The following is a 25855-nucleotide window of genomic DNA, read 5'->3' on the forward strand; positions in this document are numbered from 1 at the left end:
TCATTCGAAAAACTATCCTGAGTCAAAATATGGTCCGTTTTGTACAAGCTATCTAAATTTCAAGCAATTTGGAGCCAGCACTGGCCCACGCGACAGTGGCGGATCCAGAGTACGTCAAAATGAATTACTGCAGCACATTTTTGCGTGTATTTCAATTTTTAAACACCTTATAGGCTAATCCATTCGTAAAATTATATTCTTTAGAAATTACAAAACCAATAGTGTTTTTCTGAAAGTAATTTGAATTTAAAATTGAGGAGCTCTAATTTATTTTGACGTACACTGGATCCGACACTGCGGCACGCGATATCTTGATAATCCTGATTTTTTTACGTTTTAATTTAAAATTTCAAATGAATTAAGAAAAGTTTTTTACTAATTCCGCCTGCGTCTTGTTTAACAGGGCTTTTTCCAATAGTGCACTTTTTTATGATACACCCTGTATTATAAGTTGAAACAATTTTAATTCATATCAAATATACCGTGCTAAAAAAATTTCTGGATAAATTTTGGATAAAAAGTCGTTTTCATTCTAGACATATTCAAAACTTCGCTACAGTGATTTAAATTTCCGTGTTTAATGGCCTGATGCAAACACTGGTCTTGACAAATCACAGCATACGTACGTTATTATTATTTCATTAGGAAATTCCTTATGTTCGAAAAACAGTTGCTCTAACGTTAGACATGCTGATGATGCCTGACACTTGGCAAAACAGCTCAACTATTTGACTGTCTATTTTCTAAAGTTATGCTATTGATTTATTTTAAAAGTCCTACAAAAGTCCTAAAAGTCTGCTATTGGTTGTCACTATCTCTTGGGAATCTATATGTTTTGCAAATGCTCAATGTCTTATCGTGTCTGTAGGTAGCACATAATTGGCAAAATTGAGCTGAAACAATTCAAGAAATTTTTTTATGGTCAGGATTTTCTTAAACACGCGTACATCGAGGGTAATCATTACATAACTACATCAATAAATGATGTCTTACCGGAACAGGTCTTCCTTCTTTTGCACTTTCAAGCAACTTTTTATTCACCTTCGGGTTGCCTTGCATCACCATTTGCAATTTTGCTGGAGGACTGAGATCGAAGGAAATAGGAGGGCGAAAAAAGTTGAAATTGGGACCAGCTTTCTTGTCTTTCTTATCTTCTTCCCAATCCGGAATGGCAGCAAAAAAGTCAAGTTGCTCGAAAAGGTACGCTATGTTTTTGTTAGGACATTCATGACCAAATTGTGCAATAGGAATACCACCTTGCTTATGATAAGGATCAGCACCGTGGTGGAGAAGAATTCGCACTTGGGGCTCATTATTATTTTTAATGGCAAACGACAAAGGGGTATTGCCATTTGTGTCAATTATATTCACCGATGCACTTTCTGAAATAAGATACTGAAGAGCTTCAGTTCGACCTGCAAACAAAAATAATATTGCCTTAAATAAATGCCAAGTAGTCAGCGGCGAAACTAGAACGTTAATTGGGGGAGGGGGTGTATATTCATAAATTCAGTTGTGCCTTACTGATTTCTTTTGAAATTCAAATCACTTTCAAAAGAAATCAGTAGGGCACAACAGAATATATGAATATGCACCCCAATTAACGTTCTACTTACGCCTCTGCAAGTAGTATAAACTTAGTGAATCTTGTAAGTAACAAAACCTCGTCGTCGTGTGTGAATAGCATAGAACTACGAAAATTTACTCCAATAACGCTTTGGATTTATTTTTCCCTTCATGCCAATGGTGAAAAATAACAAAGTTTTTAGTAGTTATAATTAGTTGATTAAAGTTGGTTTTAGGCATAAAATATTCGAAAATTTAAACATTTTAAACAATTTAGACATTTTTTCAGGATTTTCAATCATTTGTGTCGATGTTTCTGTGCTATAATTTATGCATTGCTTCTCTTTAATCGCTAGATTTTTCCTTTTTCAAAACTCCTTGCAAACGAAGGAAACGTAACAAATACAATCAAACTGAACCGTCTTTGTACTTCTCTTCTTGGCATATTACAAACGAGGACAAGTTGTACGAAATTAGTTTAATATTGTTTCTAAAAGCACAAATGCAGTGGTAAATGGCCAAAAATAATCTAGGAAGTCTAAAAAGAACTGTATTCAGCAGAAATCTAAGACACTATGCATTTTGGCAGACAACTTATTATATACAAACGCTAATTAAAGACACTAACTTCGAATAATGCAGTTTCCCTCCTAGAACACAAGTGACAAATCGCTGCTTGTTTATTTTAATATCATAGAAAGAAAACAGCTATTGAGCCAAAAACTGAAAAGAACATTTTTTGAGCTTATTAAAATTTCATCTATTAATAGAAAATGATGATTTAGAAAACACTCAGAGGTTGAAAAAAATGAAGTGGTCACTCTAATAGTATTATCAAATTTTCTATTTTCTATTTGTTTGAAAAGCTGTCAAAATCAATAATTTTTGTAGCTATATTACAAAATGTACACTTCCTCGGAAAATATTGAGACACATGGAAAACAGAACTCGCTATTTCCTTCAAAAGCAAATATTAAGTGCATAATATTGTGTAGTTTGTGAAATCTTTTGCAATAACTCTCAAAGCTGCTTTTTTTAAAAAGGACCAAAAACGTATTTTATAGTATGGTCCTCAAAATTTTAAATGTGATGCAGTTAATACAACCATCGTGCTAGCATTTCTCCGTTGTTGTTTTAAAAAAAATATTTTAACATACACAAAAGTTTAAGCTTGTAAAAGTTGGTAGCCTAAGTTACATTACACCAGCTTAATTTTTTGTAATATCGCTCAACACTTTATGGCATTCATAACAACTGAATTACCTGTCTGTACAGCCACGAAAATGGCTGTCTGTTCATCTACGCTCCTCGCATCAACATCAGCTTGTGAATCACAAAGTAATTTTAGCACCTTGATGTTGTTTTTGTGGGCAGCAAGAAATAGGGCAGTCCAGCCTGAAATGATTTAAAAATTTTCGGCATCGTCTTTTTCATTTTAAATTCAAGTAATATTGTGAAAGTTGTATTTTAACTGTGTAGTAACAAATGTTCACATGCAAAAACTTTTTGTGGCTTAATTGATATCAATTATGCTTAATTATATTGATTGATATGATAATGCTTGCTTTACAAAGTTGATTAAAGGTACAAAATATAACTCATTGCAATTTTATAGAAACGTACCTTCATATCCTTCAAGTTTGCATTTTTCATCAACAGATACACCACAATTCTGCAACATTTCCTTGATTTCTTCAAAGTTTTCGTCATCAACAGCTTTCCACAAGAGTTTTCCAAACTCTTCATTGATAAGTTCCACTGCACCCGGAAAACCATTTGCTTTGTAGAAATAAAAAGCAATAGTACCTTAGAACAAGCTGTCACGTCATACTACTATGATATTAACATTTCGTCATTATAGACATCTCTTTTTTACGTTGCTCATGTATATGTGATAGATAACGAGATCTTGTCGTTTAGACATGTATTTTATTTAATGCCCTTTATCTAGTATTTGCACGCGTCATTACCATAACTAATATTCCTCATGATAACTCAACAATAATAACTAAAAATTCTTTACAGTATGGTTGTGATTGTGGATGGTGAAATAAGAATATATAAATACGTGCCCACCCCCCTTCTCCATCAATTATCAATTTTTCTACAGAAAATGATTATAACTGTTTTAACAAGATATTTACCTTTAGCATACTCTAGCAGCATATTTTTCCCACGTTTAATGTTGACTCCAGCTTCAAACAAACATTTTAAAGTATCCGCATCACCATAAACAAGGCCCATTTCAACCGGACCAAGTCCGCGCTTATTAAGAATATTAGGATCGGCATGATACGTCTTGATAAGGTCAGTCAAAACGTCAGTAGAGCATTTATATTGAACGGCAAGTAACAGAATGCTGTTACCATCAGCATCCCTACTGTTAACCTACAACATAGAAAATATGGTAAAAAGTAATCAGGTAATATATACGACTTTTTTATTTTATTATTTTGAGACTTATATAGCAAGACCAAACAAGTGGATTGGCTATGCCCTTTCTTGTCGCAGTTTGTTTGGACTCATTTTGCCAGCATAATTCAATGATCAGAATCAGAACTCGACAAAGACTAAAATTTTCATGGCTTGCAAGTAAGATTTCAATCTTAAAAAATTGATGACCAATACCATTGTAATGAAAGTCTTTGAAGGTATTTGATAAAACATTATGGGATATATGCAAATATTTTTATGTTAAATTGGAAAAACATGAATGAAATTAGTTCAAAAAGAAAAAATGGCTAAAAAACTTGTGTTTTCACGAAAAAAATTGAGCTAGTTTAACCGTTTCTTAAATGTTTTTTCCAAAAGAGAAAAAATGAATGATTAGTTAAATTCTAAAGTATCTTCTATATATTACTTGATATAACTTTTACTGGTGATGCAATGAATTTGCATAGACGAGCTTATGCGAGATCACAAATTCTTTAAATATTATTGAAATCAAGTTGGTCGCTATATGTTTACACAAAGCAAATGCTTAAATTGTTTGATCTACTTAAGAGATTTTTAGTACTGGAGTTTACGTGAATTGATTTTTCATTTGAACAACAAACTGCGTTTGACTTCATACTAATATTTACCTGAACGCCTTTATCTAAGTAGCTACCAATGTCATTTGGATTTAACTTTGCGCCGTTGCTTCTTATGGCAGATCGTAGGTCCTTTACCAACCCGACTTTATCGAGCATGGCTGTTAATCGTACGTCTCTCTTACATAAATCCCGAGCAGTTTGACCTTGGGAGTTTACTTGCGAGATATCAGCACCATTACTTATCAAAATACTCACAACATCAAAACGTTTCTTATCGACAGCCACCATTAGTGCAGTTTGACCATCAGATCGCTTAAAACTTAAGTCAACAAAGTCCTGACCAAGTTTTAACAAATGTTGAACCCTAGGCAGGTTTCCAGCTTCCGATTCCCTGACAAGCACATAGCTAATGTGTTTCTTGAAAGCTTTTATACATTCGGTGTTATTGTGCCGTTGGGCTTCAGCAATCAAGCTTCCAATGTAAGTTTTGCCATCCTGTTGAATTGCTTCAACATACTGCTCGTTCATTTGATTGTTGCAGAGAAGAATAGTGACAATCTCTGCATTATCACTAGATGAAGACGCGGCACCAAACAAAAGTTTTCCATCTTGATAAAGATTTGCGTCCGCGCCTGCCAAAGCACGAACACGATTTACGTCCCCTTTTGTTACTTCTGTTAAAACCTGTTAAATCAACATAAGTTAGAAACATGAAGCAGCATATTTTAAAATCCTCGCAAATTGAGAACTAGCAACAAGTTTAAAAATTACCTAAAAATTTATTTATCTCTAGCTCTGTTACAACATTTCAACTAACATGAAACCATTAAAGTTGAATTTAGAATTTCTAGTAAATTACAGCAGAAAATATGCACCTATCATAAATCTACTGCAATTTTTTATGTTTTAAACGCCTTTTTGGTTTGAACACACTCTTTTAATTCTCATTTCTTTTTCAAACTTCCGTAACTAAAAATAGTGGAATTTGCATTCAAAATCTATTTCAGTCACTATTACCAGTCAATTTTCAATGACTAGGGAACTTTTTATTAAACAAAACAATGGCAGTAAAACTTCTAGCTGTCAAATATGATCAATTTATTATAGACATACCGATGTATTTAAGCTCAACTCAACAAGAGATCTTATCTGTTTGTAGCTGTAAAATTTTCCAATATCCCCACTTGACTGATTAGACATTTCGAGTTCGCGAGCCACGACCAACAGCGATTTGTTTTCTTTTTTGAACGTTATATCAGCACCAGTTTTGATCAATTTGTCAGTCTTTCTTACATCACCTTTAACAACTGCTTGCCACAGCTCGTTGGTTTTAAAACCACTTTTAAAGGGAACTAAAAAAGATGCATTATATCAATTATTTAATACCATATCAAAAATAACACATTTACTTGCTTTAAATGCAAGAAAAACAACAACCAAATCCCCTTGCTAACGTTATGACAAACTATATTAAAAGAAGCAAACGTGTTCAAAATGTTATTTCATGAAAGTATCCATTCTTTCAACGGTGTACACATTTCTAGCTAAAAATCTAAGGAAAAGAAAAGTTTACCCAATGTCCTAGGTATTTGAAGCAATTGATTGAATGCATGTGAAACCTTTCATTTCGAAATGATTCTAAACAATGATAATGGTCCGGAGAGCAGAAGGTCAAAAATGTGTGTTTACTCACCTTTTCAAGGAACTAATTCTTATGTTAATAATATTTTAGTTTAGCTAACTTTTGACAAAAATTCGAATGTTGTCTTTGCAAAAATTTCTTGCATGAACGTGTAAACATGGATTTTATTAACCGTACGCCATACGCTGAGAATATAAATGGCATGCAGCGTAAAAGAGCCGCAAATTTTTGACCTGAAAGTAATTAATTCCTCAATACTTCGTGAGTTCGTGTACTTTGTAGTTATTATCTATTTAACAATTAGTAAAGGAGCGAAGTGTTCCATACACGGAAAATTTTACTCATAGCAAATTACTAGCTTACATGAACTGAACAGAGAATGTTTTGTGTTTTATTGTATGGTGGGTGATCACCCGTCAAAATGTAACTACCGATTGTCGATGCTGTTTCAAATTTTATGTGCATCCCTGTTTTATCACTAGTCAGATTTTCTGTTGCGTCTGTAGTACAAAACACGATTTTCTAATGAATCAATTTTAGTTTGTCACAAAATAGGAAACGTAAAAAATCGGACTTCCACGCCGATTTTTTGATAAGTCTTATTTTGTGATGTCTGACCGATAGCACCTATCCTTTATTATCCCTAACAAATCTTATTTAACAACCTACAGGTTTTCTTGCAAGCAACATGGCGGACGCTAGTCGATCATTTCTACTGCTATAAATTTGCTTCGAGAGGCAACCGATATTCTGTCTTCTTCGGTTTCTCAATCAAGGTTGCCTTTCGAGAGTGTATCAAGCGAGTCAAAAGAGCAGCCATCGTTAAATACTCCATCAAATTTACGACGGAATGACCTTGTTTCAAATCTATTGTCCGGCAATGAAAGTTCACTGGTGTCTGCTCCACAACAACAAATACAGTGAAAACCAGCTGATTGTAGTAGTGATTTACATAAATTGAGTGCAACTACGAAAGATCGAGGACAGAAAGCTTTGACATTTTGGCAAACTTTAGAAGTCTTTTAGCTCCGTATCGGAACAATGTTTTTTAAGCAATTCATCTATAGATGAACTATAGTTTTTCAATATGGCAAAGAGCGTCTTGTCCATCCACATCACGACGTGCAAATCGACCTAGTCCATATTATCGGGTAAAGGAAACATGGTCACATGAATTTGTTTCTTTCGGAAATCCAGATCAAAAAACTGTTCCATCACGATTACAAAAGTTTGAGTTGCAATAAGCTGGGTTAGGAGGGAAAAAAATCGTGTTTGGAAACAATGATGGTGCTTCAAAACTAAAGAGTACTATCGAATCTTTTTATCTTAAGTTAAAATTTGGTAGGGGGTTCGAAATTCTTAGAAATGGATCCAACAACAATTTAGTTTTACTACCAGTGCCAACCACTGGATATTTAGTTCCATATCTTCGAGATTCTTCTGGATTGGGTCAAGCTTTCGCTTATATCCATCCAGTGCAAGTGTCTCTTGATTTATCACTAGTGCAAGCAGATGAGGTAAATAATTTGAAATGAATAATTACTGCATTAAACCATAGCAAACCAATACTATGATGGCTGTAACCATCTTATTTGCATGCCAGTAAATTTTATTTATTCAAGCAGAATACCAGATTTGACATTTTAAATTCTTGATGTTTAGTTTGTCGTACTTAGACACATCAAAGTGATTGTTATGACACACTGCTCATTTTATATCAATCTAATTACTGTTCTTAAAATAAGAGTTGCCATCTCATCTGCATGAATTGCATTAACTGCATGTATTTACATTTGTACCACGCAAGATGTAGTCCTTGTGAAAATTTGTATGACTTGGTGATTAATAATTAAATGCTGTGTACCTTAGGCCCCTAAAGTAAACTACTTCCATTGTGGGGATGAATTTAATTTGATAAATATAAGGAGTCATCGCGAGGTGTGTCATACTGACACTCAAAATGAAGTAGAAACAGAGCTGCCTACCACCTTCGGAAACACCAATAGATGGTGGTTTGCAATTAAGAAATAAAATATTTTTTACTGTGTTTGCGCGGGAGACCAGTGTTTCCACAAGCAAATTTATGAAATCGTTGTTTTGAACTCTGGAATTCCATATTTTCAACAAAAGATGCTTGCAAGAAATCTTTAAATTTTTCCGTAAATGTCCTTGCACCTCACAAGTTACAAATATTTAAATACGCAACAAAATACCTTCAACATGATTTTACGTATTTACGTAGATTTAGAAGTATTTATATCACACATGACAAAAGTAACAATAAAACTAACTAGCTAAATCGTGAGTACAGGAATTTCTTCTTTAAAAATTTAGCTTCTTCATCAGAAGCACTGGATTTCATTTTAGAAATCAGTTCCAGTGCGTCCTTCGTTAGTGTAATAGTTGTTGTATTAAATCTGCCATTCTTCATTGCCAACTTGCACTGTAACAGGGAAACCAATGATGACGATTTAAGACGTGACTGATGGTAAGTTTAATTCCTTTTAATAAACTGAATACCCTCTCTACAGCTGCCTTGGAGAAGGGAAAGGAAGCTACTATCTCCACAGACCTTGTCAGATTTGGATATTTCGGCTCCCTGATAGACAACTTAGCATTTTTCACAATCAGCAAATATTCCTCCCATGTATGGTCAGGGTTGAGCTTTTCTTAAAAAACATGCTCTCTCCATCTTCTGTCAAGCTTTTTAGCATCTAATAGAGTTTCAATGTATGGTAATTTCTTGATAACCATTGCTATAGGGAAGATGGATTACGCGCTTCTCCTTTTCTAGGTAAAATACAATGTACTACGTCATAAATTTCATTATCCAAATCTAATCTTCGTTTTATCTGTTCAATACTTTCGCTGAGAAAGTTCCTACAGTTGACCACACAGTTATACAAATCAACATCATCTTGGCTGATGTCTTTATTGATTTCATTGATGTTTGTCTTGGCTGCTACCCCAAGGTATACTCCAAGCAACGGTACATAGAAACCACTATTATTTGGATAATAATTTTGGGTTTGTGGCTTTGACATATTGGACATCCATAAATCAGCTGAACTAGACTTGATAAGTCCTTCAACTTCTTCTTTAAGTCTTTCCAAAATGGGCTTTTTGCTTCGAAAAAGACGTTTGAAAGCATTGTAGCGTTGAAGTTGGAAACTTAAGAATTCAAGATAAGCAAAGGTTTATTGACTGTACAATGCGATCGATAGCATGTGTGGGATCTTCAGTTGCAACAAGTGGAAAATAGTGTTTTAAAGCCACGTACTGTTCCGAAATGCGATTTACGCATGCTTCCTAAGAAAGGCAACGTGTTTGACTTGGCGAAAGTAATTTGAGCGGCTCGACACTAAAAACCTGTTGGAACTCCCTATAGGTTTCTTGTCTTTTTGATGAGCGACTAAAATATAAGAAAACATCACAACACAAATCTTCCAAACCATTCGGCAATTTCAGATCTGCTTGAGAAGATGCTAAATGAATCAAATGACACGAGCACTTAACAGTATGACACCTGGATATTCTTCCTTCAATAGTTGAGCAACTGAATTAAATTGTCCAAACAAAACATTTGTCGTATCTAAAAATAACCAATGATATTGTTTATTGGAGTGTGGAGATCAGGGAATGATTGCTTTACTGCAGAGTAGATACCTTTTGCAGTTCCATCTTCAACTTCATTTGAGTCAAGCAAAAACTGCTTCCGCTGAAAACTTTCTATGTCAAAATAGGTGGAAAGAATTGCAGCTGTTTGGCTGTGCTTTTATCTGTTGTTTCATCAATAAAAAGGCTAAACTGTCGAGAGCGCAATGTACATACAGCTTCCTTGAAATAATGAAATCCGAGGCTTGTCCTATCACATTCGTTGCTTTCTGTTTCCGAGGGTAACACTCTTAAGAGTGTTTTCAAGTGGGAAAAGTGATCTAAGTATTTCTAACATCTTTACAGACAAAGATATTGGTAAGTTATGTTCAGCAAGAAATGTGCATAATTTGAAGTTGTAGAACGATTGATGACAACTCAGCGAACACATGGCAACGCAACCGCGCTAAAATCCTGTTTACGTACGTCGTCTTCCATAGACGCGTCGTAGATCGTAAACTCACGTGTTAAAGTGACGCGTGATTTGGTAAAACAAGCGAAAAATCAAGAGAAAAATCCATGCAGATGGAAACATTGACGGGCTATTGCAAACTACGGAGACCTTTGGAAGAACTCGTAAGCAGACCAGTGCAAGCCCGGGACCGAAGGTTGAGGGTTGCACATGCTCGAGAGCTCTCACAAACGTCTCCGAAGTTTGCATAAGCCAGTGCAAACACAAAAAACGTCTTATATTTCTTTTATAAAATAACAATAATGCAAAAAAAGATAAAAATTTTAATTTTTCCTCCAAAATTTATTCATGATCGATTTGCATATTCTCTTTGACAGATTGATTGTTTTGATTGATTTGATTGATTAAGCTCAGATGTGTTTTGCACAGGGTAATGCAAACACGGCTCCAGACCAATCGGTGCAAGCGTTTCATAGTTTTTATTTTATAATCCCCAGTAAGTGTGTCTCGTGCTCCGCCTATGAGGTCCATTAGTCTAGACTTTTGGTAGAAATAACCCATGTGCGGGTAAAAGGGAGGGTAGAAAGTGTCAATCATGTTGTTATTGTAGGGCTACTAAGAATGAGATGTTGTTGTTGACGAAAAAATACATTATTATTATTGCTGTTAAAACAGTTTTGTTGTGAGTTACTTAAGGGAAGCAAGGTAATTCCCAACAACTGGCACCTCCGACGGGATTCTTGCGAAGTAGTGAGTATGGCGGCGAATTTGCGAGTTAAATTAACACAACACCGTATTACAATGGAAAGAACAAACAACATTTTTGATTCAAACCGATGAGAGACTATCGAGAGGCATTGTACAGCATTAAAAACGATCACAAACAGTGTTAATGAAATAAGATTAACTGTCGAAGAGAGTAAAGTCAAAACGAATGAGGACATAGCGGAGATAACGAAATGGAACAAAGAATTCGATGAGAAATTAACTGACGCGGATAAAGAGATTGAGAGATTGCAAAAGTGGCTCAAACGAAGTAAGCAAGAAGAAGAAAAGATCTTAAGAGAAGAACAGTTTACTCGTGAAGCGAAATTACACGAAATGAAGATGAAATATCAGAAGAATTGTCTAGCGCTAAAAATGTCAAAGGATGGTCCAGAATTGATAAAACGGGCGAATCGGGTGAATCTCAAATTACTGCAAAATTGCAAAAGCTGGTCATTTCGAAGTATATGGGAATCTATAAGGATTGGCCATAATTTTGGGGGCAATTTCCCGAAACTATCGACAGAACTAATATTGCACAAATAACGAAGTTCACTTATCTGTGTGAATTACTTGACCCGAAGATAAAATCAGTTGTGGACTCATTACCATTCACTTCGGAAGGGTATAACAGAAAACAGCAATTTTAGAAGAACGATTTGGCAAGGAATCAGAAATTGTTAAGTCCTATATTGAAGAGATTATGGAGTTGCCTTACATTACAAATGCAAACCCAAAGAACATTGGTGAATTTTCTGAAAAGCTTAATAACTGCATGTAAGCCCTGCAGACCACGGGGAAAATAAGTCAAGTCGATGGAAATGTATCTATGACGCTAGATAAGCTACCAGCAATTAGGGGAGATCTTGTCCGAACTGACCCTAATTGGGAAAGGTGGAATTTCGCTCAGCTGTCTGAAGCCGTTCGACAATGGACAAGACGAAATCCAGTTGATCCAAGCCGAGAAAGGCCTCAATCTGATCGTTCAACAAAATCCTTTTATCTCACACATCATGCGTTTGTTTACTGTGGTGATACAAGTCACCAAGCATCAACCTGCAGCAAGGTAATCGATGTTGGGGAGAGAAAACAAATCCTAAAGAAGAAAAGTTGTTTTTCAATTGTGCCATCGGAAGTCATAGGACGGCAGATTGTCTGAGTAAATCTACTTGCCAACATTATGGAAGAAGGCACCACAGCTCAATTTGCGACTCACAGAAAAAGAAATAAAGGAAAAAGCGTTGACAACTAATCATTCATCAGAAAGAATACTTCCAGCTCTAATCAGTAAAGTGAATGGTGTAAAATGTCGGGCGTTAATCGATTCTTGATCAAGCAGTTCGTACATTTCAGCCAAGCTTGTTGACATGTTGAAAGTGAAACCTGTATGCACCCAGACAAAGCAAGTAGAAATGTTAATGTCATCAAAGCGAGTTCCAATAGCAATGTACAAACTCTAGACAGAATCAGTACATGGAAGTTTCGAAATGTCTGTGAATTTCTACAAAGTGGATAAACCTGAGCTGCTTCTGATTTATAATCTTAATTATGCCAAACTGATCTGAGATAATGAACATCCAGCTAAAGTTGACACTATCGACAGCGATGAAAAGAATCAGCTTCCAGTCATGTCATTAGCGGAAGTGGGAAATATTCTCGAATCAAGAGTCGATCCAAGCCTCGAGTCGGCAAAGACGGCGAACCAGTAGCAGAGCTTACGAAGATAGGCTGGTTTTAGTGCAGCAGTTATGTGCTAAAAGTGTTCGTTTTCTGTTAAAAGCACCAAAATTTGTATAGAGAAAGTTTTTGTGGTGATGATCGAAATTTGATATAGTGCAATCTCAAAATTCCATGTGTAGTACTTTTTCGAGGATGTTCTTAAAATGGCAGCCACGTTGAACCGGAAGTAAAAAATTTTGGTGAAAATTATGAAAGAGCATTTTGGAAAATGTCAAACAAATCCTTCATAAGCTTATCGATCAGATTAGTTATTACAATCATATTGCTAGTTTAATCACAAAATAGGCGCTGACTAGATTCATTAAACTAGAAGTTGCTTGTATACTACGTTTGGTTCCTGCACAGTACAGGAATATACAGTAGGGCCACTTCGCTGTGCAACTGGCTGCTGTATATTTAATTAGTTTACTGGCTGCCGTTTGCCATGTCGTCAATCCTATTGGTAATAAATTGCAATTTACTGGCTGCGTAATGACATGCGTAATAAGATATGAGTGGCATGAAAAAATTCAATGGCCTATTGTATGTTCTCTATACTGTGGTTCCTGTCTAAAAATTCTTTTATTACATGCAGTTAGAATTAACAATGAGGTAACTACAATTAGTGTATTAACTGACTAATTTGACCTCAAAGAGAACATGACTGAGCTGCAGGTGAACTCTGGACAAAATCGTTTTCCGTATTTCTTATTAAATATTAATCCTGAACATTCGAATTTTGAAACTGTTCTGTGTCTTTACAGTGTCTTCTTCTTTTGCAATTATTTCCAGTTTTTTCCAAACGCATACAACCAATGGACAAATCCACAATGCTTAAATAATCGTTTTAATCTGTCGTCACAATCTTCTGACATTTGCAGAAAGCTATACAACTCAAACTGTCCTCGTACCATCCACAACGTCCATGACAACCACTTTTGCAACCTCACCTGACCAACTGCTGACATGACTTCGTTATTTCTTGCAATTTTGTCCAAAAAGGCCGATATCCATTCCCACTCTTACGGACGTAGAGGGGAAGGACTTTGCACAAGCGCCTGTTCCCATACGTGACCAGCCTGGTAGATTGTACGCTTAACATGCTAAACTAATGCTGTTTTTGTTGGTGGGAGAGCATCAAACTGTCGTCCCTTGCAAGTAAGCAACTGCTTATGAGCTTCGTTGGCTGTGGTTGCGACGCTCATTCGGTCGTACAACAACACAGTATACCACTCCAAAACTGACATCCACTCATCAAAGACTTCTGAGGGCGCAATGCTCCTGGCTAGAAAGAAAGCAGTAACATCATTATAAATATTGCACGTATCCAAGGCAGTTTTCTCGCCCTTACCGAAGAAACAAGAAGCAGTGTCGCCTCCAGTGAAAGCATGAAAAGCGAGAAGAGCAAGGGCGCTATCGGAACCGAAAACTTTAGCTATTTCATGAGCTGCTATATAACGTAGATGTATGCTTGTCCCAAGTGCTACTCATAGTTCAATATCATTACTTGTTAGCTCTTGTAGTTGGTGGTGTAGAGATACTGCCAGAACACCTGTATGGACAGTGCGCTCTGTGATTCTAGTGAAAACACACGGGATAGCATCTGGCACCCGAAGAAACATTCTTGCGTCGGCTTCTTCTTGGTTACATGGAGCTAAACTTGATGTTTCCTAGAGTTGATAATTGCTTATAACTTGTTGACAGTTCTGGCTTGTTTTGGTCAACACGAGAAAATCTTTCCAGCTTTTTGGAAGGGGGTTATTCGGTGCAAAGCATTGTCTAACTCCAGTACCGCGAAGACTTCGAGTTGTGGCTTTCAGGCTGTTCTCAATGTATGCATCTCACACAATGTCAACACGCTTCACATATCGAAGATGAGCAGACACATAGGGGACAAACGTAGATGTAGCGTAATCTGAGAATGTTCCTTCCTTTTCTGTAGGCTTCAAAAATTTGACTACAGCAGGTAGGTCCAAAATTGCCATTTCATTATTGGCTGGAGGAATACCCTTTAGGGTGGTGATCGAGGGCCTGCAGACACTTTGCAAGCTCAGACTTTTCTTATGGCAAACGTAAAATTCCTTCGTGAGACAGGGAAACTGGACAGCTTTGATTCTCATGCCTGAAAAACTTGTCCAGGTGGCCATTTCTAGTTTGACAGGTTATGAAAAGTCGAGAGAAGAGAGAACAATCACTTTTCATAGAGGAGAACTTTTGGTTAATTCTAGATTTCTTTTATTTTGATGTGATTGAGAAAAAGTCTAACTTGTTTCTGGCAATAGGTTCATTAAGTAAGGAAATTCTTATAAAAAGTCTGTTTTACGTGCTCGTTGACAAGCAAGATGGCGAAATTGTTCTTTTGAGTCTTTTATTTCCGGTTTTGTGAGAAAATTGAAAACCATTTATATTTAAATTAAACTTTATACTTTTTATGATACCATACAACTTATACAATATTATAAATTTGTTTCGTGCCGTATTTATTTTCGTGTTTATTTTTCGCTTATACGGCTGTAACGATAGTTTTTAATTTTTACTTCCGGTGTACAAGGTGGTCCTTTTAATAAATCGCCTTGTTAACCTAAATTTCTGCAATGGCACTATATCAGAAATTTATCAACACGACTTGATCTACCTTTCCTGAAAATTTGGTTCTTTTAACAGTAAGTAAACACTTTGACCCAGAATCGACACGTATCTGCATTACTATTTATAATGAGCACAAGGTGGTCCTTTTAATAAATTGCCTTGTTAACCTAAATTTCTGCAAAGGCACTATATCAGAAATTTATCAACACGACTTGATCTACCTTTCCTGAAAATTTGGTTCTTTTAACAGTAAGTAAACACTTTGACCCAGAATCGACACGTATCTGCATTACTATTTATAATGAGCACTGGTGCCAAGTTCATTCGACAAACGATGCTCCTAACACAAACTACACAATATGATTACGAGGAATTATGCCGTATAAATGTATTGGGACTTGCAGATACGTCAGAAAACGACCAAACCATCGTTCAAGGAATTCAAGGAGCAATTACTTCGTAATGAGGAAGGATGGTATGGAACTGGTTTACCGTGGCGAGGAAACCACCCAAAGTTACCCATTGAGTTCTATGATAACTGGAGCGGCTAAGTGGACCGGGACCTGACGCCAAAAAAATGGCGGCCAAAGGACCTATTTCCGCTGAAATGATCGCTTTGCAGAAAAAATATATTCTCGACCTCCCCCTGATGTCCATAGCTAATTTTACAGCATTTTTCAAAAACAAACACGATATCTTTTTTTGGCATTTCTTTTAAAATGCCAACACTTCAATCATTCAATTGTTGGATATCGTAGTGTCCACAAAAAGGAGCATGTCGCTTTCACAGGTGAGATATTTGTTTTTTGTTCATCAAAAATTGAAAAGCAATTGAACTTGAAGCCTGAGCGATAAAGTCCGACTGGTGTTTTCCTGTTTTTGTTTTTAAATAACAACATACTTTTCCACTTATTTGTTAATGTGTGAAACCGTAAATCTGTTTGCAAAACAGTTTCCCTGACGCAAAAAAAGATTGTGCTCTTTTTACTCAGTGGGCAGATGCTATGAAGAAATGATCACCCTCAAAGAGAACCCATGAAGTAGAGCAGAGTTTGTTCTGATCAATTTGCTGAAAACATGAAGAGATGATCGGATAGCAAAATGTTTCTGGAATATGCTGTAGTACCACTATTTCATCGATCACTTTATTAAGAAGACAATTAGAAGATGCTATTGACCAGACAGAGTCTAAATGCAAAATGCTAAGGCTGAATACAAACAAAGGTAAATGATTCACAGACTTCCCTGTCCAACAGTTATTTGAACTTGGACTAATTCTATGGATGGAGATAATGGATTTAGTAAAGATGCCTTGAATGCTTTGAAAGTAAAGGTCAAGTACCAAATAAAGATAGCAAGGTTATGTGTGTCTTGATGCTTGATGAAATGTCATGTAAAAAGGTCATAAAGTTTGTGCTTATGTCAATATTGATATTGAGATATGATGACTTACTGCAACTGTACAATCCATGCAGTGTGTTTTGTATAACTAAATTGTAACATCATGTCACATCTTTATTAAATTATTTTAGTAGAATGTTGTTCGAATTTAACTTATATGCAATGCATTCCATATTGAAACATAAAAGATTCAGTAATGAAAACTCAGTGCTATATATTTCTTCTTAATTTCAGTTTTAGCTGAAAAAATATTTTAAGCTTATTTACCTAGTAAAGTTCAGAATGGACATTTCCATATGCATTATTTTCTGCTTTATTAAACCAGTGAAATGTTTTGACTTTTCCAAGTTTTTCTTCGATTTTTTGCTTCTTAATTCATTTCATAATATGAATGAAATACAGGTAGTACAATTTAATAACTCTATAATTTCTGAAAAGCTGTTATGCTTCTAGCATTAAAGAACACAAAATGTGTTTAATTCATCTGGTTTTATTGCCTTATTCTTACATGTGTACATGCACTTCATCATTCTTGTATAAATAACACCAGATGTTGCATACTTAATGGAACAAGTCCTCCATTATTTTTCGTCAGCCGCTAATTAAAGCCGTGTTTGAGATAGCCGCTCCAGTTATTATAGAACTCAATGGAGTTAACCAACAATAAACAAGGAAGTCTATCACGTCTTGAAAATTTAATGAAAAAATTACAGCTTAAAGGACAGTTACCAGCATATAGTAAGATTATTCAAGACCAACTCGAAGACAATAACGTCGAGAAAGCCCCGCAAGAAATCGTAGGAAAGGAATTTTACATTCCTCATAAAGCAGTGGTGCGTGAGTCAGCTGCAATTACGAAGATGCGAATAGTATGATGCCTCGGCGCGGGCACATGCAGACGCCCCTTCACTAATGAATGCCTTAATCCAGGACCACCACTTCGAAACCGCTAGTAGGATGTTTTAATACGTCAGCGGGCCTATCCAGCTGCTGTGTCTGGAGTTACACCTCAAGCGTTCTTGTAAATTAGAATTAAAGAGAGTGAGCGGGATTCCTTGAGGCTCCATTGGATATCAACTGAAGAAAATAAAATTATCACATATCGGTTTACTCGTGCACTTTTTGGTCTAACGCCCTCTCCATTTTTATCGAATGGTGTGTTAGTAGCTCACTTAGATTCGTGGGACAAGAAACGACCTAAAGTTGTGGCTGGTTACGCTAAAGCCTATATGTTCATTATATGGTTAGCGGAGGGCAAACCATTGAACAGGCAGTGCGGACCAAACAGGAATCGATGGACATTTTACAGGATGCCAAATTCCAACTTCACAAATGGAATTCCAACAATCCAGAGTTGGGAGAAAACGCAGGTGCTGTTCCAGAAAACGACATACAAATGTACGCGAAGCAACAATTCGATGTTAAAGCAGAAGGGTCAAAGATACTTGGACTTAAGCGGGGCAAGCATATAGATATGTTCATCATGATTCTTCCAGTCGAGAAGGTTCCATAAACGAAACGTGGAATTCTCGGAAAACTATCCAGGATGTATGATTCTGTAAGAATTGTTGCGCCCTTCACACTGACCGGCAAACAAATTTATCGAAATGTTTGTGAGTCAAAATTATCATGATGTGCGCCACTGCAAAGCAACATTCTTCAAGTTTGATCGAATTCGAAATTCCGCATTCCATTGTGCGATACGAAGAAGCTATCCAAGAAGGCGAACTACGATTTTGGGGATGCGTCTGGTGAGGAAATTGGAGCGGTAGTTTATTCAGTGATTAAACAACGTTCGGGTACCACCCGACAGCTTGTAGCAGCAAAACGTCGTCTTGCAAAAAGTGGTTAGACAATACCTAGGTTAGAATTTATAGGTGCGCACATGGCCATTAATTTGCTGGTGAACGTACATAACGCTCTAAACAACGGAACCACACCTCAACTTTATGGATGGATAGGTAGTATGGTTGCAGCATTGCATTGGATTAAAGGGAATGAGCAGTACAAGCAGTTTGTAGTAAATCAAGTTCAGCTTCGGCGTGCGTTGAAAGTCTGTGTGTGGATACGGCGGTTTGTCCATAATTGGAGAAATAACCTAAAGTTACTTGGTCCAATCAAGACAAAAGAAATAGAGCGTGAGCGCATTTGGTGGAATAACAGAATTCAAGAAAGCCATCGTAAGGAAGAGAACTATACAAAGGTCAAGGCCGAGCTTGGTTTACAATTAAATGAGCACAATATTGAAATCTGTCATGGTCGGATACAAGGAAAGTATCCAATATATCTTCCAAGAAAAGCAATGTTCCCTAAGAAGTTGGTGAAAGAGTGCATTACGACACACTCCACGGGGGAGTTGGGTTGACTATGGCAGCCATTCTCGAGACGTATTGGATCCCGAAGCTGCGTAGTTTATTCAAAGCAGTTCGTAGAAATTGTAACGGTATCGTGTTACAGAATTTGCGAAGCCATCTCCCGGGAAACTCTCTTTAGATCATTCAATTGGCGCAGCATTCGAGATAGTTGGCATATATTTCGCTGGTCCAATAAGATACAAGCAAGCACTCAAAAAAGAAGAAAAGGCCTATTTAGCTAAATTCACATGCAGCCTTTCACGAGCTGTGTATCTGGATCTCGTGCAAAATATGGAGATGGGACATTTATTATCAGCTTTAAACAATACATCGCAAGACGTGGAAGACGTTGTGTATTCAGATAATGGTGGAACGCATGTAAAAACTGCAAAATGGATTTCAAATTTAGGACGAGATGAAAAACTTCAAGGTTCATTGAAACAGTATTAGATCGTTTGGAAATTAAACTTAAGTCGTACCCCGTGGTGGGGAGGACAGTTTGAAAAGCTCATTGCAGTAGTGAAATCAGCTATGTTTTAAGTAATTGGCGGTGCAAACTTAACCTGGATAGAGTTAAGCGAAGTAATGCTCGACAACGAAACGCAAATAAACAGGCGCCCAATAAGCTATGTTGAATATGATGTGGAGTTACCTACATTAACTCCAGAATCCTTTGTTCATCAAAGAACTAACCTACTACTTGAACAAGATGCATGTAAAACAATGAAAAAATTAAAGATATTGGGTTAAGAAAGCGTGCAAAGTTCTAAAAACCTGCAAGGAAGGATTATGGCGTAGAAGGCAACGTGAGTACCTCACAGCTCTAAGAGAAAGGCTCAATCTAACACATAAAGTAAGTAAACCCCACCCAAAGGAACGTGATGTTGTCGTTGTTAAATCCGATAGCAAGAATCGTGGAACTTGGCAGTTAGCAGTGGTGAGAAAGACCTACCCTGGGCGAAATGGAATTATAATAGCAGTGGAGCTAAAGGTCGCAAATGGTGTCATCGAGCGTTCAGTTCAATATTTATACCCACTCGAGCTGGATTGTGATAGTACGACAGAGTCGCCAAAACCGAAGTTGCTAAAACCAGAAGCCCCTCAGTTTCGTCCAAAGAGGGATGCCGCAGAGGCAGCCAGAATGAGGATCAAACAAACTGAAATGATGGACGAAAACGACATGTCACTCAATTCAGAAAAACTTGAACATTAAAAGCTTGAACGCTGTACTATTACTATATACATAAATGTTGTGTTATAACTTTGCTATAACATATGCATCTATAATAGAATGTGTCTATGTGCCGAACAATGTGTCTATCAAAATCGTGTTTATATTGTTAATAGCGCCCACCATGTTACCTGCAAAAAAGCGGTAGGTAAATAGAACTTGTTAGGTATAATAATGGATAGGTGCCATCGGTCAGATATCACAAAATAGCACTTGTCAAAAAATCGACATAGAAGTCCGATTTTCTACGTTTCCTATTTTGTGACAAACTAAGATTGATACACTTGAAAAAGATGTTTTGTACTACAGACGAAACAGAAAATCGGACTCTTCATAAAACAGGGATGCACATAAATTTTGAAACTGCATCGAAAATCGGTAGTTACATTTTGACGGTGATCACACACCATATTATTGTGAGGTTAATTTGAATTGAAATCGAAAAAAAATCATTATAAAACAGAACATCATGAAACCGAAAAAAGTAATAGTTTTACTTTTAAAGTCTTACGTCAAAATATATCCCCATTTTTTGTTCAAAGTTACATTTTGCTCTAGTCTAGATGCGTACAGCAGGTAGCTTCTTTAGCAGAATATTTAATTCATAAAAGTCCAAGGAATTATGCATTCGTTAATTGTGTTTTGAATAGTACAAACATTATAACGCAAAAGATATATTTTGTTGTTCACATTACAGCAGAAGCAGTAGAGAAACTTAAAAAAGATCTGGTACTTATACAAATATATCTTCTCGGAACTCTTTCAAAAATTGCCAATTTTTTTCTAAAGAAAGCTGTGCAATTTCCCTAGAAATTTCAAGTCAATAAGATTTGTCCAACTATACTCTTGTCAATCGACTCTTGCACATTAACTAAACATGTTTTGACGGCCAGTTGAGTTGAAAGCAATGAGAGTATCCTCGATCCGTAAACTCATATTTTTCTTATACCACTTTTAAAAAAGCTGCTCAGCGCAAACACATACTAAAGTATACATTTGGAAATAAACAGCATCATTGACTGCAAAGAACATGGCTTAATGCTTTTTGCCGTTGATAAATTGTATTTTGTAGTAAGCAGCACGGAAGTAACTACGCCAAACTCTTGACCTGCAGAATCATTACTATAAGGTTTTAATAAGCATCAAGCCTCTTGTTTTAATTTAATGAATCTTCGCTGTTTTGGTTTCATATCCGATATTTTAATTCGTTCTTACGTCAAAAAGTATTTCCATTTGTTCAAAGTTGCATTTTGCTCTAGTCTAGATGCGTACAGCAGGTAGCGTCTTTAGAAGAATATTTAATTCATAATAGTCCTAGGAATTATGTATTCGTTATTTGTGTCTAGCATTGTACAAATATTATAACGCAAAGATATATTTTATTGTTAAGATGACAGCAGAAGCAGTAGAGAAACATCTTTCAAAGTACATAAAACAAACTACAAAATTCAAGACTGTGGCACTCATCTATGTTTCATCGAATTAAAGTGAACAGATTAATATGAGCATCTCCTGATTCTTAGAACGCATAACTTTATGGTGTGATAGACTTCCATAGAACTTAAAAAAGATCTGGTGCTTATACAAATATTTCTTCTCGGAACTCTTTCAAAAATTGCTAATTTTTGTCTAAAGAAAGCTGTGCAATTTCCCTAGAAATTTCAAGTCAATAAGATTTGTCCAACTATACTCTTGTCAATCGACTCTTGCACATTAACTAAACTTGTTTTGACGGCCAGTTGAGTTGAAAGCAATGAGAGTATCCTCGATCCGTCAACTCATATTTTTCTTATACCACTTTTAAAAAAGCTGCTCAGCGCAAACACATACTAAAGTATACATTTGGAAATAAACAGCATCATTGACTGAAAAGAACATGGCTTAATGCTTTTTGCCGTTGATAAATTGTATTTTGTAGTAAGCAGCACGGAAGTAACTACGCCAAACTCTTGACCTGCAGAATCATTACTATAAGGTTTTAATAAGCATCAAGCCTCTTCTTTTAATTTAATGAATCTTCGCTGTTTTGGTTTCATATCCGAGATTTTAATTCGTTCTTACGTCAAAAAGTATTTCCATTTGTTCAAAGTTACATTTTTCTCTAGTCTAGATGCGTACAGCAGGTAGCGTCTTTAGAAGAATATTTAGTTTATAATAGTCCTAGGAATTATGCATTCGTTATTTGTGTCTAGCATTGTACAAACATTATAACGCAAAGATATATTTTATTGTTGAGATGACAGCAGAAGCAGTAGAGAAACATCTTTCAAAGTACATAAAACAACCTACAAAATTCAAGACTGTGGAACTCATCTATGTTTCATCGAATTAAAGTGAACAGATTAATATGAGCATCTCCTGACTCTTAGAACGCATAACTTTATGGTGTGATAGACCTCCATAGAACTTAAAAAAGATCTGGTACTTATGCAAATATATCTTCTCGGAACTCTTTCAAAAATTGCTAATTTTTTTTCGAAAGAAAGCTCTGCAATTTCCCTAGAAATTTCAAGTCAATAAGATTTGTCCAACTATACTCTTGTCAATCGAGTCTTGAACATTAACAAAAATTGTTTTGACGGCAAATTGAGTTGAAAGCAATGAGACTATCTTCGATTCTTCAACTCATATTGTTCTCATACCACTTTAAAAAAGCTGCTCAGCGCAACACATACTAAAGTATACATTTGGAAATAAACAGCATCATTGACTGAAAAGAACATGGCTTAATGCTTTTTGCCGTTGATAAATTGTATTTTGTAATAAGCAAAACGGAAGTAACTACGCCAAACTCTTGACCTGTAAAATCATTACTATAAGGTTTTAATAAGCATCAAGCCTCTTGTTTTAATTTAATGAATCTTCGCTGTTTTGGTTTCATATCAGATATTTTAATTCGTTCTTACGTCAAATTTGTTCAAAGTTACATTTTTCTCTAGTCTAGATGCGTACAGCAGGTAGCGTCTTTAGAAGAATATTTAATTCATAATAGTCCTAGGAATTATGTATTCGTTATTTGTGTCTAGCATTGTACAAATATTATAACGCAAAGATATATTTTATTGTTAAGATGACAGCAGAAGCAGTAGAGAAACATCTTTCAAAGTACATAAAACAAACTACAAAATTCAAGACTGTGGAACTCATCTATGTTTCATCGAATTAAAGTGAACAGATTAATATGAGCATCTCCTGATTCTTAGAACGCATAACTTTATGGTGTGATAGACCTCCATAGAACTTAAAAAAGATCTGGTACTTATACAAATATATCTTCTCGGAACTCTTTCAAAAATTGCTAATTTTTTTCTAAAGAAAGCTCTGCAATTTCCTAGAAATTTCAAGTCAATAAGATTTGTCCAACTATACTCTTGTCAATCGACTCTTGCACATTAACTAAACTTGTTTTGACGGCAAATTGAGTTAAAAGCAATGAGACTATCTTCGATTCTTCAACCCATATTGTTCTCATACCACTTTAAAAAAGCTGCTCAGCGCAAACACATACTAAAGTATACATTTGGAAATAAACAGCATCATTGACTGAAAAGAACATGGCTTAATGCTTTTTGCCGTTGATAAATTGTATTTTGTAGTAAGCAACACGGAAGTAACTACGCCAAACTCTTGACCTGCAGAATCATTACTATAAGGTCTTAAAAAGCATCAAGCCTCTTGTTTTAATTTAATGAATCTTCGCTGTTTTGGTTTCATATCCGATATTTTAATTCGTTCTTACGTCAAAATATATCGCCATTTTTTGTTCAAAGTTACATTTTGCTCTAGTCTAGATGCGTACAGCAGGTAGCGTCTTTAGAAGAATATTTAATTCATAATAGTCCTAGGAATTATGCATTCGTTAATTGTGTTTTGCATAGTACAAACATTATAACGCAAACGATATATTTTACTGATGAGACAATAGAGAAACATCTTTCGTTGGGGCACACTGTTCAATATTAAGCATAATGCAGGACATTTCATGATCTTTCAGTAATACTGACCTTCCGAAGACATTTCACCGATGGAAAGCTCTTTTATTCGTATACCACTGTCTTCTCTTAGTTTGAAATTTCAATTCCAGATCTTATTCTCTTCAAGAGTTTAATGTAAATTGCTCAACAGCGCGATCTGTGCACTCGACTGTTGTGGAGTTGCAATGCTGAATAACTAAGCGTTGTGCTTAACAGTTATTCATGATGTCGGAAATACGTCATTGTAAAACATGACACTAACCTAGAAAAAGAAATTACAAACTTACTTTCAAAATTCAAACTGTCTGCTGTTAATTGCTTTAACTAATGGTGGACCCCCTCCCTCTGCTTTTTGCTTTTATGTATGGATATTATGTATTATAATTTACGGTATTATGATTTTATGGAATCAAAGCTACTATATTGTTAAGTAGTCGTTCATTAAAAGAAAAAATAATTTTTTCAGCCAGAACATTGTGTTCTTTCTACAGGTACAAATTTAATGTGAACAGCAAACTTATATACTAAACTTAGGTTATACCACTGTTATCACATCATAGTAGTGGAATTTTAATTGTTCTTGATGAGATGTGATAAGAGCATGCAGTGTTTCTTTGTGATATTGATAAAAATCTTTCGGTAATGATCAAGATTTGTTATCTGTGTCTCATAGTTGTTTTGTGAGCTAGGATTCCAGGGTTTTTTTGTCTGAACTTTCCATTATTAGTTATTTCACACTTTTAGTGCAAAGTTTGCATGGGAGCTTTGTAGTATTGTGTTGAGTGGCTAAAATTCACCAGAGTCAGTCAGTCAGTCAGTCAGTCATAGTGTAAACTTTCCGGGGGTCATAGTGTAAACTTTCCTATCTAGCAATAACGCTCATTTTATGTTTAATGATTTTTTAAAGATTTATTATTCCGTTTTTTAGCGATTATTAAGAGAGAATTTAACATCGACTTCAACTCAGTTTAACTAAGACATTTATTTAAATGTTTCATACTAAACTAACAATTTATATTATAAACCTCTTTCGTTAAAGAAATATCTAAATGTATGGAATGCCACAGCTGTCTTATGCCATGATATTTTGTTACGTCTTGTTAATTCATCATTAAATGCGGTCCATTCGTCATTATATGCAGTGATCTTTTCATTATATGCGGTCCATCCATCATTATTTGCAGTGATACTTTCGTTATATGCAGTCCATCTGTCATTATATGCGGTCCATTCCTCATTATATGCAGTGATATTTTTCTTATATGCGGTCCATTTGTCATTATATGTAATGCACTTTTCATTATACCTTAACTTATTATGTGGTTATTTGTTATGTGGTTATTTCATTATGTGGTTATTTCGTTATGTAGTAATTTCGTTATGTAGTAATTTCGTTATGTGGTAATTTCGTTATGTGGTAATTTCGTTATGTGGTAATTTCGTTATGTGGTAATTTCGTTATGTGGTTATTTCGTTATGTGGTTATTTCGTTAAGTGGTAATTTCGTTATGTG

General features: G+C 35.6%; 1 protein-coding gene and 1 long non-coding RNA gene across 4 annotated transcripts in view; one reads left to right on the forward strand and one right to left on the reverse strand.

Annotated features, from left to right (window-relative positions):
- The window catches only part of LOC124458519, a 65994-nt gene extending 41412 nt beyond the window's left edge, over positions 1-24582 (reverse strand). For all 3 annotated transcript variants that reach the window (XM_047008514.1, XM_047008513.1, XM_047008511.1), the window contains exons 1-7: positions 24373-24582; positions 5715-5953; positions 4650-5285; positions 3711-3954; positions 3190-3345; positions 2830-2961; positions 994-1415 (exon numbers count right to left, since the gene is read on the reverse strand). In XM_047008514.1, coding sequence (XP_046864470.1) covers positions 994-1415; positions 2830-2961; positions 3190-3345; positions 3711-3954; positions 4650-5285; positions 5715-5953; positions 24373-24385 — 1842 coding nt within the window. In that variant the 5' untranslated portion in view covers positions 24386-24582. The remainder of the gene's footprint in view (positions 1-993; positions 1416-2829; positions 2962-3189; positions 3346-3710; positions 3955-4649; positions 5286-5714; positions 5954-24372) is intronic.
- LOC124458521 lies at positions 6056-24888 on the forward strand. The gene is made up of 4 exons (XR_006953246.1): positions 6056-6129; positions 9516-9524; positions 19187-19190; positions 24877-24888. It is a non-coding gene; the product is annotated as an uncharacterized LOC124458521 (long non-coding RNA).
- The last annotated feature ends 967 nt before the right edge of the window (positions 24889-25855 follow it).

Source organism: Xenia sp. Carnegie-2017, unplaced genomic scaffold, assembly GCF_021976095.1.
Source record: "Xenia sp. Carnegie-2017 unplaced genomic scaffold, XeniaSp_v1 HiC_scaffold_6, whole genome shotgun sequence".
NCBI classification, from domain to species: Eukaryota; Metazoa; Cnidaria; class Anthozoa; order Malacalcyonacea; family Xeniidae; genus Xenia; species Xenia sp. Carnegie-2017.